This window comes from Castanea sativa, chromosome 9 (assembly GCF_040712315.1).
Source record: "Castanea sativa cultivar Marrone di Chiusa Pesio chromosome 9, ASM4071231v1".
In the NCBI taxonomy this organism is placed as follows: Eukaryota; Viridiplantae; Streptophyta; class Magnoliopsida; order Fagales; family Fagaceae; genus Castanea; species Castanea sativa.
The window spans coordinates 40,004,483-40,021,222 of NC_134021.1; the positions used below are offsets into that span (position 1 = coordinate 40,004,483).

At 36.2% G+C, this 16,740-nt stretch overlaps 1 protein-coding gene and 1 pseudogene across 1 annotated transcript; one reads left to right on the forward strand and one right to left on the reverse strand.

The window, feature by feature from the left end:
• Window positions 1–1,946: 1,946 nt before the first annotated feature.
• LOC142609208 (secreted RxLR effector protein 161-like) lies at window positions 1,947–2,327 on the reverse strand. Its single transcript, XM_075780816.1, has 2 exons — window positions 2,238–2,327; window positions 1,947–2,135 (listed from the first exon to the last, which is right to left on the reverse strand). The coding sequence occupies exons 1-2, from the start codon at window positions 2,325–2,327 to the stop codon at window positions 1,947–1,949; spliced, it is 279 nt and encodes a 92-aa protein (XP_075636931.1).
• Window positions 2,328–8,150: 5,823 nt separating this feature from the next.
• On the forward strand, window positions 8,151–11,852 carry LOC142611435 (UPF0481 protein At3g47200-like; annotated as a pseudogene).
• Window positions 11,853–16,740: the final 4,888 nt, after the last annotated feature.

The following is a 16,740-nucleotide window of genomic DNA, read 5'->3' on the forward strand; positions in this document are numbered from 1 at the left end:
TGTCGAATGAATAATAAATCTCATGACTTCTATTTGAATGAACTCTTAATCTTGAGAGAATAATGGACCTGCTCATGAAGTGTAGGTTGCTTTGATATATCAGGAGTGAGACCTAAAGTAACGGTCAAAACCTCAGTATGTTGGGCAGCCACATTTAATGTTTATGGAACATATATTTTCAAGATGGAATTCATAATCTCTTAATGGAGATATAAAATATTCCCTTGAAATAAGTTTAATGGGTTTGGTTATTCAGAGTGTTAGGCCTAACCACTTTGGTAAGAAATTACTAAAGTATATATTTATGAAATTGGATTTCATAAATATATGATGAACAACTTTAAAGGATTAAACCAGGTACTCAAGGATAAGATGTAGCAATTTACAAAGCGGCAGTCTACATTCATGATTTTGTGTTACTACGAATATTTTATGAAGGGGTTGCATGTATAATAAAGTCTTGGGATATAATTTATTAATAAGGCCTAGAGTGCAATTATATTTATATAGTGATATTAAATATAATTAATGGTAACTTTGGACTTGTCAAGAGTTGACGGAAAGCCCCAAGACCCATTAGAGCTAGTGTCTTATTGGTTTCTTTTGGTCCCACTCCAAGCCACACACTAAAGCCCAATTGGAAAGACCCAATAGGCCAGCCCAATTAGATAATCAGTTAGTTATAAATGGAGAAACATACAGAATTTTTATTAGTAAAAATAAGAAATAATGTATATGTGAGAGTGAGACACACTTTCATTCTCCCTTTGAAAACTGAATGAGAGACCACACATCTTAGGCATAAAGTGGAATTGGAGTGAAGATTAAAAGTATTCCCAAGTACTTCAATCTTTGGTTTTGAATTCACCACACCAAGGTACGCTATCTTGTTCTTAAATTCTGAAATTTACATAGTGCACGTTATCAACCATGAATGAAATAGATCCTTGTTTGTTGCTTCCGCTATGTGTTTTGTATGATATACAAAACCTATTTTTTCCTTCATATACATCTAAAAAAAATAACTAACTAACTTAAGAGCATCATAAATAATTGAAAATTCAACCAAAATCCAATGTCATGTTGGAATATTAAATCTTGAGATCACGAGCAAATAAAAAGTCAGATTCAAAGAAGTGAAAAATTAATTAAATATATATTGTTGAATAAAATTATATATTTTACTAGAGGTCATATAGACACATACCTTTGGTGGAATAGATCACCAAATTCCCGGATCTTGTTCTTTGCTTACTTTATGAACTCCTCACGATCTCTTTTGTGGAACACCTCCAAGTCGCAAGAGAGGCTACTAGAGTCTTTCCTAATTTCCACACTCCAAATTCTAAGGCAACATTCATTATATTATCTTGCACGCTTCCCTAAGTGTCAAGTAAGTGTCAAGATGATCACTTACTTGATTTACAAAAAAACAAAGTGATTTCTATGTCTTATCCTGCTCGCTACTCAAGCGCTAGGGTGATCGTCTATGTGAGTAGACCGAACTAATCCTGGTGACATATTCTCAAATAATGTGTGCTCAGTATGCAATATCAATCACGTCACAAGATGAATCAAAATGAATAACATCATCATTGCATAAAGTATGAATAAACATAAATGTCCATAAGATATCCAAAAACATATCAAATCCTACAAAGTCCCAAACTCCTAACATGAGCCTGAAAGGCATCTCTAACAATGACTTTAGTAAGTGGATCAGCCACCATCCTGCTAGTGGAGATATGTTAGAGGATCACCTCTCCTTGTGTAGTAGCAAGACGAATGTAGTTATAACGAGTCTGTATGTGTTTGCTTTTGCTATGATACTTGGGATCTTTAGCATGAGCCAAGGCTGCCATACTATTACAATACATCTTTACAGCTTCATTTGCAAGAGATGTCACCTTTAGGCTTTGGAAAAATCTCTTTAACCAAACAGCTTCTTATGCCGCTACTGAACAAGCAACATACTCAGATTCCATTGTGGATAAAGTAATGCAAGACTGTTTCTTACTGCACCAACAGATAGTTGCACCACTAAGTAGAAATGCATAACCTGTAGTGGACCTGTGCTTATCTCTATCACTAGCCCAGTCAGCATTAGAATAACCTCTCAATCTCAAATCTCCACCCTGATAACAAAGAATGAGATCTGATGTCCCACGAAGGTATTGAAAAATCCTCTTAACTGCTTGCTAATGAATAGGTCTTGGATTACTTTGATAACGACTAACCATACCAATTGCAAAACATATGTCTGGTCGTGTACACAACATAGCATACATCAGACTTCCAACTGCACTTGCATAGGGAACTCTTTCCATTTCTTTCTTTTGCTTTTCTGATTTAGGGCAATTTTCAAGGTTTAATGTATGTCCGTTCTCAATTGGAGTGTCTATGGGTTTGGAATTATGCATACGAAATCACTCTAAGATCATCTTTATGTAAGTTTCTTGAGACAAACTAAGAAGCTTCTTTGAGCGATCCCTGAAGATCTTAACTCCAAGCACATAATTAGCCTTACACATGTCCTTCATTTCAAAAATAGAGGACAACCACCTTTTAGTGGTGACAATCATCTCCATATCATTTCTAGCCAACAAAATGTCGTCCACATACAAATACAGGATAAGTAAACTCTTTTCAGATCGTTTGACATACACACAATGGTCTTCTTCCATCATTTAGAAACCAATTGAAATATTAGCTTTATGAAATTTGAAATACCATTGTCTAGATGCTTGTTTTAGGCCATAAATGGAACGCTTAAGGCGGCACACTTTGCGCTCTTATTCCTTGACCTCAAAGCCAATAGGTTGATCCATATAGATCTCCTCGTCTAGTTCTCCATTGAAAAATGCTGTCTTCACATCCATTTGGAAGAGTTTCAAATCCAAATATGCAACAATAGCTAGAATAAAGCGAATAGAGATAAATCTCACTACTGGGGAGAAAGTCTCTTCATAGTTTATCCCTTCTCTTTAGGTATAGCCTTTCGCCACGAGACGAGCCTTATATTTGTCAATTGATCCATCTGCCTTGCGCTTTATTTTAAGACCCACTTGTTTCCAATGGTCTTGCGCCCAGGTGGAAGGTCAACCAACTCCTAAACTTGATTCCTTGCCATAGAATCCATCTCATCCCTCATAGCAACTACCCGTTCATGTGAAGCAAGTGAAGCTAATGCTTCCTCATAGGAAGCAGGCTCATCAAGGTCCAATGAATCACATATAAAAAATTCCCCCTCAATCTCAAAATGACGACGGGGAATTGTTCCACGTTCACTTCTACGTACCTTGGATCCTTGTGTGTCACTATCTAGCGATTTGCTCCCACTAGGAGTCAAATCACTCCCACTATCTTTGGCGATTTCAGGATGAAGTTGTGATTCTCCACCCTCGCCCAAAGATGGTATGACACCTTCAAGTTCTTGCAACTCATAAAGTTGAAGACCTTGTTTTGCTTCACTGATGCTTGGAAAATCATTTTCAATGAAGTAGACATCACGAGACTCTATCTTAGTCATTCCACTATTAGAATGTTCACCATACATTATATACCCCTTTGAGCTTTTTGAATATCTTACAAAGATTTTCTTACTTGCTCTAGGGCCCAATTTCTCATACTTATGGGAAGTACTATGAACAAAACCTGCACAACCCCAAGGCCGCAAGTTTTCCAAATTGGGTTTTGCACCAGACCATTACTCATATGGTGTTGTGGGAACTGACTTAGAAGGCACACAGTTAAGGATGTAAACAGCAGTCAACAATGCATCCCCCCAAAACAAAATTGGAAGGTTAGCTTGCACCATCATCGATCTAACCATCTCTAATAGAGTACTTCTCTCTACAACACCATTTTGTTGTGGAGTGCCAGGAATCGTCAATTGCCTACGTATCCCTTTTTCCTCACACAGTTCCTGAAACTGTTTAGACAAATATTCACGACCCCTATCAGTTCGAAAAACCTTTAGGTTCATTTCTTTCTAATTCTCAACCTCTGCCACAAAGCGCTTAAAGTAATCTAATGCTTCAAAGCGATGGGAGATCAAATAGACATAACTAAAATGTGAATAGTCATCTATAAATGTGAGAAAATAAGAGGCGACATGGTGTGCCTTAACATTCGTAGGTCCACATATGTCCAAATGGACTAATTCCAAAGGATGAGTTGCCCTTGGAGCCTTACCAAAAGGCTTCCTATAGGCCTTTCCAGCTAGACAAGGTTCACACATAGGTAGGCTTACATCAGTGATAGACCCCAATAGGCATTCTCTAGCTAGTCTAGCCAATCTATCTTTTCCTATGTGTCCAAGTCTAGCACGCCACATTACAGAATCAGAAACATCATCATTATGAGCAATAAAAGAAAAAAGAGGAATGATCTAAATCCAACATAAAGAAATTATTAGATAAATAACCATGTCCATACAAGGTTTTATTTAAATAAAAATTCAACTGAGGACCATCAAAACGGAAACTAAATCCAAGTCTAAGCATAGTAAGTACTAAAAAAAGATTACATTGGACACCAGGTGCATGAAATACATCATGAAGAAGTAACGTACGTCCCAAACACAATTTGAGCTGGTAGGTTCCAACTCCTATGACTTCTTCTTGAGCTCCGTTATCCAAAATAACGTACTGTGTGCCTGTTGGTATCTTTTTGTAATCCACACACCCAACTTTATCTCTGGCTATATGTTTGGTTGCTCCCGAATCTACAATCCACCTAGGAATAGTATGAGCAACAAAAACATGTGTACAAACATAAGTAATAGCAGAGTTGTTAAGAAAGGATACCTTCTTCGGCTCAGTGCACTCACGAGCGAAGGGACTCTTCTTACCACAGTTGTAGCACTTGATCTTTGCCTTGTCCTTCTTAGCACGCTTGCCCTTTGGTGCTTTGCTATCTTGCCTTCTTTAGGCCCAAGGTTACCAGCTGCTTTGGCATTCCTCCCCTTGTCCTTTGCGTTTAGGCCTGAATGCCTTTCGCTGCCCAAATTGGGTGACAAGGAGGGTGTTTTGGTGCGCCCCTATGAGCTCTGCCTCAAGCTCGAGATGACGAGAAATATCAGCAAAAGTCTTAATATTCTTACTATGTGTCAAAACAAGCTTCATTTGCCCCTAAGTAGGTTTAGGCAGTGAACGTATCACCGCTGTGACCTATTGTTCATCAGAGAGATTATTGCCAGCAACCTTTAGGTTACGAATCAATGCTGACATTGTCCTTAGATGTTCAGCTATGCTATGTTTTGAATCCATAACATATTGCTCAAACTTCAAAGTAAGAGCTCGCAACCTAGTTGCTGAAGTCCCTCCATAGGCAGTCTTAAGCTGGTTCCACATCTCTTGGGCATTTGGGTAGTTCTCAAACTCCCCAATAAGATCATTGTGCATGCTACTCAACATAGTGAAGCATGCACAACGATCTTTCTTAACCCAAGACTCATAGGCCTCTAAGTCACGGCAATGTTGGGTAGTATTTCAGGTCGCATCATCACATTGATTAGGGTTTCAAGGACCTCTTATTCATTAAGCAGATATTGAATTTTTCTATGCCACATATCATAGTTGGTTCCATCTAGTTTCTCCCCCTTAGTTAGATCAGTAACAACATTCTTAGTGGCCATGTTCACTACATTCATTACACAAGTTGACATTAGCACATACATTTCTTTTTTAAATTTTATTTCCAAAAATCCAACTAGACCATGATATTCTTTTCTACTTGGTGAGATCGAAAATTTCACTAAGCTCATAATCATCTCTCACTATGTAAATTGGAATAACACATCTAATTGATTTTTAAATAAAATTTTGTGAAGAATGAAACATCACACCATCCATATATTAACTTATACATATAACATGTGTCCATACATCTTTGTGCACAACACATTGTGCATGGGCTCCACTAGAAGCCCTATTGGTAATTTCATAGAACATGCTAAGACAAAATTTGAAAATTATAGGTAACCGTGAAACACATCCCCTTACATGGCTTCCAAAATTAAATTACATAGCCTTACATTACATTGCCAAAAACAATGGCCCAAAAAATTGCCAAAAAACATTGACCCAAAAAATTACATATTTAAGTACCCTACTACAAAGATTCTATTTGTAATTAAAAATTGGGGATGCCACGTTACTAAATAATTTCAAAAATTGTCTTATCCATCCATAATAACAATAAATAAAAATATACATGTTGCATAAATTACCAATATAATCTCTAACTATAGAGATGAGCCAAAAAGTCTCATTTGGACACATATTCATCAATGCATTCATATAATATCAATTCAATCATATCACAATATGTTAAAAAGACATCATAAATTAATTCAAAAATTAAAAACATGCATAATTATATAGAAAATTAGAAAACTAATCTCACAATTTTCTCATACCACAATTCTATTTTAACATCACTGTAAAAATGCCACTACAATTTACATATATGTCATATTAGAAAAAAAATGTGGTCTAATCAAAATTAAGAATATATAGTGTTTTACTATAAATTAAAATAAATAATAAGAAAACCCACTGTACATGTTATAACATTTGATTTTGATATAATTTTCTATATTGTTATAACCCAATTCCTTTGTAAACCATGTTACAAATTCACACAGCATTTGTAAATAATATTATAAATCCAAACAGCCACTTGCGTGTGGCTTATCACTTGCACAATTTCCTTGTTGAAGGAAACAACTATTTGTGATACACCAACGATCTGCAGTCTGCACAACGTGATCTGCGTCACTGCGTGTGGCTTATCAATTGCACACGCAAGTGGGGCACAAAATCCTTATCAAAAGTGTAACTAATACACTAACATGGGGCCCTTTTATTTGTGTGTAACTGAAACAAGGAAAAAGATGTATTCAAGTGTACCTAATACACTACATCAACGTGGGGCTCTATTATTATTTTATTATTATTATTTTATCTTTTTTTTTTTAGATGACCACTCAACCAATTAGTGGTTACGTGGGACTCTCCAGGACTCATAGCCAAAAAAAATTACAGCTTTTTATTTTTCTCTCTACATGTCATAACATGCTTCAAAAAATTACAAATTTGAAAATTAAAAATTACTTAAACTTTTAATTTTTTTTATTATGCGTATAAGATTACATATATCAGAGATCATGACATCATCCAAGAGTGAAAACAAGCATAAAATAGCTCTGATACCAATGTTGAATAAAATTATATATTTTACTAGAGGTCATATAGACACATACCTTTGGTGGAATAGATCACCAAATTCTCGGATCTTGTTCTTTGCTTACTTTACGAACTCCTCACAATCTCCTTTGTGGAACACCTCCAAGTCGCAAGAGAGGCTACTAGAGTCTCTCCTAATTTTCACACTTCAAATTCTAGGGAACAATTGATGGTGTCTTAGAGAGATGACTTATTTTGAGAGAGCACTCAAAACTATACGTATGTTCACTCACTGTGTCTATCATCTTTTTCTAACTGATGTAGAGTATTTTAAATACTAGTAGAGATTCACTTACTGTCAGATATATGTGATCCGTAAAAGATCTCATCTGTTAAATTTAAATTACTCCACTACTGATATTGATAACTCATATCAATATCTGTTAAGTTTAAATTATCCCACTACTGATATTGATAACTCATATCAATATCAGTTAGTTTAAATTTAAACTTACGTATCAGATAACCCATTGGGACGATCCATGGGCCATGGTTTATGGGTTGGGTCAAAACCAGCCCAATCTCTAACATATACATTAAAAAATAAAAAATAAAATAAAATAAACCTAATTAATATTCTACTCCAAATCCTATCCAATCTAAAAATAAAGTCACACAAAAAATATACATTTTTCATGTTGGACGTATCTTGTATATTCCAAGCTTGTTATGTTTGTCAAAGTCATATAGTTGCATTTGAAAAGTATCTATATTTTGTCCCCCAACTTACATACCATTCGAATAAGAGTAATAATCCTAATTAAGTTTGTCAATTAAAGTTTCCTAGTACTATCCATAAATTACTGCAAATACTAGGACAACAAACTTACAATTTTTTTTTTTTTTTTTAAACTTACAAATTTCAATTGTCTTCTTGGGTGCAAACTTGCTCTGGCTTTAATGGAGCATGTCCTTTCCACGAAGTTCCATTCAAGGAAGGCCATCAGAAGAGAAGCCGGTGAATCAAGCAAATGCTGACGCATCACTGAGGAGGTCCAAATACAGATCATTTCAACCCCGACTACCTTGTTGGAAAGGTTTGAAATGGTAAGGGAGTCAGGGAAAAATGTGAACAATAAATCTCCAACGCCAAAGATACAGAAGGTTATATTCTTGCTGTGAAATGACAAGGATTTTGAGAAGTACTATGAGCCACGAGTGATATTACTCGGTTCAATCCACCATGGTAAGCCAAAGTACCAACTAGGAGAGAAGTACAAGCTTGTATTGACATCTGAGTTCATTGAAAGCAGTGGGAAGAGTATTGAAGAAGTACACAAGAAGATTCAGGATAACATCAAGGAACTAAGGGACTGCTTCGAGAAGAAGGTGACGATGGACGATAATGATGAACTCATATATTGCGCTAGTACTAAGGACAAGTTCAAAGATTTGACTATAAAAGATGACAGTGTAGCCTTTGGACATCAGGATTTGTTTTTGCTGGAGAATCAGCTTCCATATTGTCTCCTCGAATGCTTGATGAGCTTGGCAAGATGAAAAATCAGCTGGAGGATTTGATTAATACATTCATTGAAAGGTTCATCAGGGTACAAAAGGATTAGCATTCAACTTGCTTGCTAATTGGTTATCAACGAAACTCTGGCAGCAGAGGGCATCGAAGCAACAACAACGAGACAGCTGTAAGGCTCGTAACTCAGAGAAGAAGTCACAAGATCAATCAATATCACTGGATATTAGAGAGCCCGAGCGCATGCACATGCATCTTCTCGACAAACTAAGGTCACGTCTCTTGGCTAATCATGGTGACAAATGGTTTATTTAATCTTTGTGTTAAAACACAAGAGCTTGTTTAGACCCCAAATTAAAAAATTATGGCTAGATTGCTTTTACTCTAACTTATCTAAGTGCGGAAACAAGAGTAAATGAAGCGCAAACAACCGATACTACTCTAGTGCATAAACATGAATAACAAACAATAAAAGTAAAGTACAAGAGTAAGGGAAGAGAGATGCAAACACAAGATAACACGCTGATGTGTTATCGAAGAGGAAACCGAAGAACTCGGTGAAAAACTTCTCCGCCGCCCTCCAAGCGGTAAATCGATCCACTAAAGAATAAAGTTGGAGTACATGAATAACAAAAGACCCTCCAAGCTTAATCTACCCAATGTACTTAAGTCCTCTAAGTTCCTGCTACCAACGGACTTCACGGAGTCATGTCTTCTCTAGCTTTCCGGATCCCGCAATACGCCCGATTGCATCCACTAAGCCTCACCGGCTTCTTTTGAAAAATCCCCAAAGCTTCCTAATCTCCAAAATACTCTCTACACTCTAAAAAGGTGTGGGTTGTGTTTGGGTACAAATCTCCTTTCAAGGTATGACAATGAGAAAGGGAAGGAGAAGAGGCTACAATGATTTCTCACTAAGAATGGGTAGCTCTCTTTCTAAAAGATGGGAGTGTGTGTTGTTGAAAACCTATCTAGGGTTTTTCTCTTTGAATGGCCTCCTTACACATTTGTGGATAATGAGGGTATATATAGTATGGGTGTGTAGACGACTAAATTTCTTAGTTCGAAATAAATCAAACAAGTAAAATAGTTTCACAAATACGAATTTGTATTGATAAATGTGTGGTACAATTCTCTGTAATTACAAAAGAGTGATCCTCTGATTCGATCTCCTTGAAAGATTTTTGATTGGAATTGTGGTAATGTGATTTTGATTTGAACATAAGATATTCTTCAATTTGGCTGAGGAATGGATCGAAGATCTTTGAAACGGAATTACAATGAATCTCTGGCTATGAGCTTGTTATAAATTCTTTGTTCTTCGTGTTCTTCGTGTTCTTCGTGTGTTCTTCGTGTTTGAAGGTTTGTGATGGAAATTCTTCGGTGCTTTAGAGGCTTGATTCCGTAGAGCTTCGTTGATTTATGGTTTGTTGAGGTTTCTGGAGGCTTTTGAGCTTGATTCCAGTGAACTTTGAGATTTAGGAATATGATTTGGATGATTCCTCTTTGATTGTTCTTCGTATTTGAAGGTTTGTGGTGGAAGTTCTTCGGGGTTTTGGAGGCTTGAATCCGTAGAGCTTCACCAATTTGTGGTTTGTTGAGGTTTCTGGAGGCTTTTGAGCTTGATTCCAGTGGACTTTGAGATCTGGACGAGTAGTTTGGATGATTTTGCTTCGAATGTTGCTTGCATTCGAGGTTGAAGTTCTTGAAGTTCTTGGAGGCTTCGGGGTTTGATTCCGGCAGAGCTTCTGGATTTCTGAACTCAAGATATCTTCTTCCTTCTGTCTCCGTCCTGTCTGTCTGTGTGTTGTCCCTTGTCTGTCTTAGGAAGGCTTCTATTTATAGGAGTTTAGGGGTAGGTGAGTGACACGTGGTGGAGTTTGATTGGTGACACTTGTCACAGCTTGATTGGTCCGCTTATGTCATCGCTTACACGTGCTAAGTGCTTGTGTCACTGCTTACACGTGCGAGGCTGCCTGTGTCATCGCTTACACGTGCTGAGTGCTTGTGTCACTGCTTACACGTGCTGATGCAGTTTCATGCCTTTATTTCAATGACACTTGGCAAATTTCTATTGGTTTCTGAATAGTGATGGCAAAACCTAGCAGCAATACGTGGCGCTTTGTAATTGGTTGTATTTTGTGGACTTGGTAGTATGATGTGTCAGCTTGTGATAGGTCGGGAATTTTCCCTCTCTACAGGGTGAAGGGCAAGAAAGTCACACTTAAAAATCCTCCAGGGAGAGAGTTTCGCGGGTATTTCGCGAGAAGGCCTTACCCGTGAGACACTCGCTAAATCCTCCAAGCTAGCGCGACTCTTTAGCTTCCAGCATGTGCTTCTCACGTTGCTCTTTTGTGGGTTAGCTACTAGTGAGACAGTCGCGAAATCCACTGATTCTTTATTTTATACTCGATTCTTCACCAACTTAATACTAAACCTAATACAATAAAATCCCACAAAGTACAAGGAACAAAATAAAGCAAATATAACACTTTTTGTCATGGAATAAAGCCAACATAAAACATAGTTGTAAATCACAATTTTACATAATCGACCTAGAGACTCAAAATGACCTTAATTGGCAATTATATCGCAACATTCAGGAGCTTCAAGCAGTAGATATCTATTTGAAACGTAGTAAAAATAGAAGCTTGAGTCTGAGTGACATATTTTTTAGTTCATTCCTTTGTTTCAGATTTCTTTGGCTTCCTCTAATTATAGTAGATGACTCAACTGGACCCAAGTTTTTCAATTTGATAGCCTACGAGATGTGTCTGGATTTCGACAATGAATATGGTGTCACCTCATACATATCATTCCTCGATTCACTCATTAATGAAGCCAATGATGTTATAGAGCTAAGAAAAGCTGGGATACTCTACAACCTCCTTGGCAGTGACCAAGAAGTGACTCAACCCTTCAATGAGATAGACGCCAACTTGGTACCTAACGACAAAATATATAGCGATGTTAGATCTAGAATTTTAAAGTGTTACAAGAACAAGGTGAAGACCTGGATATCTCAAGCCATTCACGACCATTTCAGCAGCCCCTGGACATTCCTGGCTTTTCTTGGCGCTTTATTGGCACTTGCTCTCAGTTTTGTACAGACTTGGTACACTGTCCCTTAGCTTAAGTACATGAAATTCTGTCATGCTTCCTCTATTTCCTAATAAAAGACACATAGAAGTACATCACGAATTCTACACCAAAGTTCTAAACAGGATCCTCGTTTTACTTGAGATGAAGAAAATCCGTTTAGCCATTAAGATTTTATTTCATGCATAATGTTGGTTATCTCATTTATGGTCCGTTTAGATTGAAGGGAAGGGAGGGGGAGTAGAGTAGAATAAAAATGACTCAAAATTAACTTATTTTTAGCCAACTCTATTTTACTTCCCTCAACTCCCTTTCCTTTTCCCCTCAATCCAAACGGGCTCTTAGTTTGTTTATTTTTATTTTTCATTTTCGTGGAAGTATAAAACAAGTACGGGTAAATATACCCGATCTCTTGTTTTGGTATAATAATGATGAATTAATGTGTAATAAAATTTAATATATAATTTTATCCCAATTATTCCCATATTCTATGATTTAGGTTTGAAATTAAAGTAAATCACATTAGAACTCTTCTCTCTAGGCGCAAAAAATTATATTACAAATGTTTGAATTTTCATTTGAGATACCATCAAGTTTAAAATCCATAATTGGACAAACTAAGATTTTCTTTTTCTTTGATTTTTGTTTTAAAAAGTTTGAGTAATACTGTCACGCCCCAAACCCAAGTGAGAGCTAGGCACGTGACAACGGCCATGTACTTATAAAGTTTACACCTTACAAGTGTGTAAGGCCCTCATAACAATTAAAGAGTTATCCTCAAAGAAAATTTCATCAAGTCCATAAATTTGAAAATATCCTCAATAATGCAATTCTCAAAAGATCTTCAAATAATAATCTTCCAACATCAAAATAAAAATAACTAAACCCTTTAAATCTAAAGGTCCACACAAATGGTAATCTTAAACATAAAAATTCAAATCTTATTCCACTGATTTCCTAAACTTCACTCATGCACACATCCCAACGGAAGTCCAAACATATGCTACTCATCCTGATCAAAATCTGAAAGGAGAAAGAGGGGGGGGGGGGTGAGTTGACAACTCAATAAGTAACCAAAATCCTAATAAGTTCTATCAAGCAATAGATCTGTAAAGTAAAAGATGTAATATGTGTTTTCAAAATTATAATATACTATGTGTTTTCAAATTAACTGAAGAAGTTTCATAGTCTTAAAATAATAGGTTGCACATAGATCACATGCTTTACTCTGACAAATATATCATAGATGGTTTAGAAAATAGTCAGTTTCTTATATATCCAGAAGCCATAACTTACAATATGTTCCAAAACTCATAAGCACTCTTTGTGTCTCAAAATAGTTCCAATACTCAAACATTTCCATAATCATATATGTAGTTTAAGGACTCAAAATAATTCAACTATTCAAATGTAATTCATATTTCTTAATAATCTTATGACTATGGTCATGCTATATCCCCGTGACTGGGCATCAGAGTATCAATGAATAACCTCCATTAGCTAGGTATCAGAGTACCAATGAATAACCCCCATTGGCTGGGTATCAGAGTACCAATGAATAACCCTCATTGGTTTGGGTATCTAAGTACCAATGAAAATAACCCCCATTGGCTGGGTACTAGAGTACCAATGAATAACCCTCATTGGTTGGGTATCGGAATACCAATGAATAACCCCCATTGGCTGGGTATCAGAATCAATTCATAGTCAGACTGTCCATAATCATATATATAAAATTATAATGTTAGAAAAAAATATATCTTATTCAATTGCATATACATATAATTATATTTCCAATACATTTGTGATATTTCTATATTCCTTACTTTAAATCAATATAGCTAAAAAAAACAATTAAATAAAATAAATCTTATATTCAATGCTCATATATATTTGTGGAAATTCTTTATTCTTTACTTTGAATCGATATAGCTAAAAACAATTAAACAAAACATATCATTTATTTAGTAACCAGATATATTTGTAATAATTATTTACTTTGAAATTAGTGATACAATAGAAATAAAATTGTAACAATTATAAACAAATTTTCAGTAGTTAAAATACATTAATATAAACAAAATAAAACCCAATTAGGATAAGGTTACATACCTCAGCTAGCTCACCACAAAGAACTTCTCCCTAACACTTTCTCTAAAATCCTTAGATATCACCTAACAATTTTAAGCACTATTTACTTAATAATCAAATAATAAGAATAAGTTGCAAGATATTTGACCAAAGGAGAAACTTCTAAAATACCCAATAATTTCTCACTATTAACTCTCCTATATGGCTATATTCCACATTCTATCATTTGCATTGAAAATTTGTTTCACGTAAAAAAAAAATAATCCAAAGCACTGTGACATATAACTCTCCTCACATGATCATTTGGGTTGAAAAGTCAAAGCATATATATAACTATATAAGTAATGAATGCTTTGTAAAGCTGAGTTCAACTTCAACAAAAAATCTCTACATCTTATCTCCATATACTCTAAAGTCTAAAAGGCTATTGGATTATTGGTGGTCTAACCTATAGTCCACTGGTTTCTTATAATAAATGTCTACAAAACATAGTATGCGCCCAGAGAAATTTCATTACCAGCAAAGCACCCGAATAAAGCATATTACAGAGAAGACGTGTAGTGAAAAAAAAAAAGATTCATCACCCAAATTCCAACCCTTCTCCATTCACACTTACGCATAAATTTTTTTGATAGTTTCACTAGTGTCCAAAATACCAACATAAAATATATTCTAATTCCAAGTAACACTTAGATTTGATCAGAGAGATTTTTAGGCTCTTACCTCAATTGTGCAGTTAAACCTTCTCTACTTGAGTATTTTGGCTAGTCTCCTCCCTCAAAACATCTGTCAGTATACGCTGACTTAAATTGGACTATATAAACTAGGGTTTCAACCTTATTTTCTAAAAACCCCTTAGTAATTTTAATTATAACAATTGACTCCATAAACAAATTTACTTAAATACCCCTCCTTTTAATTTTTTTTTCCAGGTATTACATTCTCCCCCCCTTAAAAGAAGTTTAGTCCTCTAAACTTGACATACCTGAGTCCTCAAAAAGGTATGGGTATTTCTCCTTCATTTCATCTTTTAACTCCCATGTAGCCTCTCTCACAGACTGGTTCCTCCATTGAACCTTGATATAATGTATGGTACGACTCTTCAACTCTTGCTCCTTCTTGTCCACAATTTTAACTGGTTGCTCTTCATAAGTTAAATCATCTCTTAATTTTAGAGGCACATAATCCACTACATGACTAGGGTCTGGAACATATTTCCTCAACATTGAGACATGGAAAACATTATGTACCCCTGATAAAGAAGGTGGTAAGGCGAGCCTATAAGCAACATTACCCACCCTCTCCAAGACTTCAAAAGGTCCTACAAAACGAAGGCTTAATTTACCTCGAAAACCAAATCTCATAACTCCTTTAGTAGGTGAAATCTTTAAGAACACATGATCACCTACTTGGAACTCTAATTTCCTTCTTCTAAGGTCTGCATAACTCTTCTGCCTACTCTGAGCTGTTTGTAGCCACCCTTTAATCACTTGAATTTTATCTATTGTTTGCTGTACAATCTCGAGACCCAAAAATCTTTTTTCTCCAAGATCATCCCAACATATAGGAGACCTACACTTTCTACCATACAAAGCCTCATATGGTGCTGCTTTAATACTTGCCTGGTAGCTATTATTATATGCAAACTCCACCAATGATAGATGTTCATCCCATGAACCTTTGAAATCAATTACACAAGCTCTCAACATATCTTCCAATGTTTGTATAGTTCTTTCTGAAAGTCCATCTGTTTGAGGGTGAAAGGTTGTGCTGAACTTCAAGTTAGTACCCATTGCCTTATGCACGCTCTCCTAAAATTGAGACACAAATCTTCGGTCTCTATCAGACACAATGGACATAGGAGCACCATGCAATCTCACTATCTCATTGATATACAATCTAGCTAACCTTTCGAGTGTGAAATCCACCCTAATGGCCAAAAAGTGTGTAGATCTTGTCAACCGATCCACAATCACCCAAATTGCATCCTTACCAGTAGGGGTTCTAGGCAGCCCCGTCACAAAGTCCATAATAATGTCCTCCCACTTCCATTCTGGAATGGGAAGAGGTTGCAAAAATCCAGCTAGTCTTTGATGCTCCATCTTGACTTGTTGACACACTAGACATTGAGCTACATATTGAGCAATCTCCCTCTTCATGTTGTTCCTCCAAAAAGTCTCCCTTAAATCCCGATACATCTTAGTGCCTCTCGGGTGTATCATGTAACTCATGTTATGAGCCTCCTTTAGAATTTCTGCCTTAAGGTCGGGATCATTTAGTACACAAAGCCAATTACCGAACCTCAAGGATCCATCCTTATGAATGCAAAACTCAGATTGAGAGCTTAGATTTATCAAATCTCTTATCTTCTGCAACTGTGGATCATTACTTTGTGCAATCTTTATCCTTTCAATCAAGGTGGCTAAACTCTAAGGTTTGCCAGATGTGCCTCTACTTCATGAAACCGTACTTCTATCCTCATCCTTCTCAAATCTTCCAAGATGTGTTTTTGTGTAGTCAACAATGCTGCCAAATTTCCTACAGACTTCCTACTTAAAGCATTAGCTACCACATTGGCTTTTCTAGGATGGTAACTAATAGTCAGGTCATAGTCCTTTAATAGCTCCAACCACCTTCTTTGTCTCATATTCAACTCCTTTTGAGTAAAGAGGTACTTAAGGCTCTTGTGGTTAGTGAATATCTCACACTGTTCTCCATACAAGTAGTGCCTCCAAATTTTTAGAGCAAAAACCACCGCAACTAACTCCAAGTCATGTGTGGGATAATTTTGCTCATAAGGCTTCAACTGTCTAGAGGCATTAGCCACTA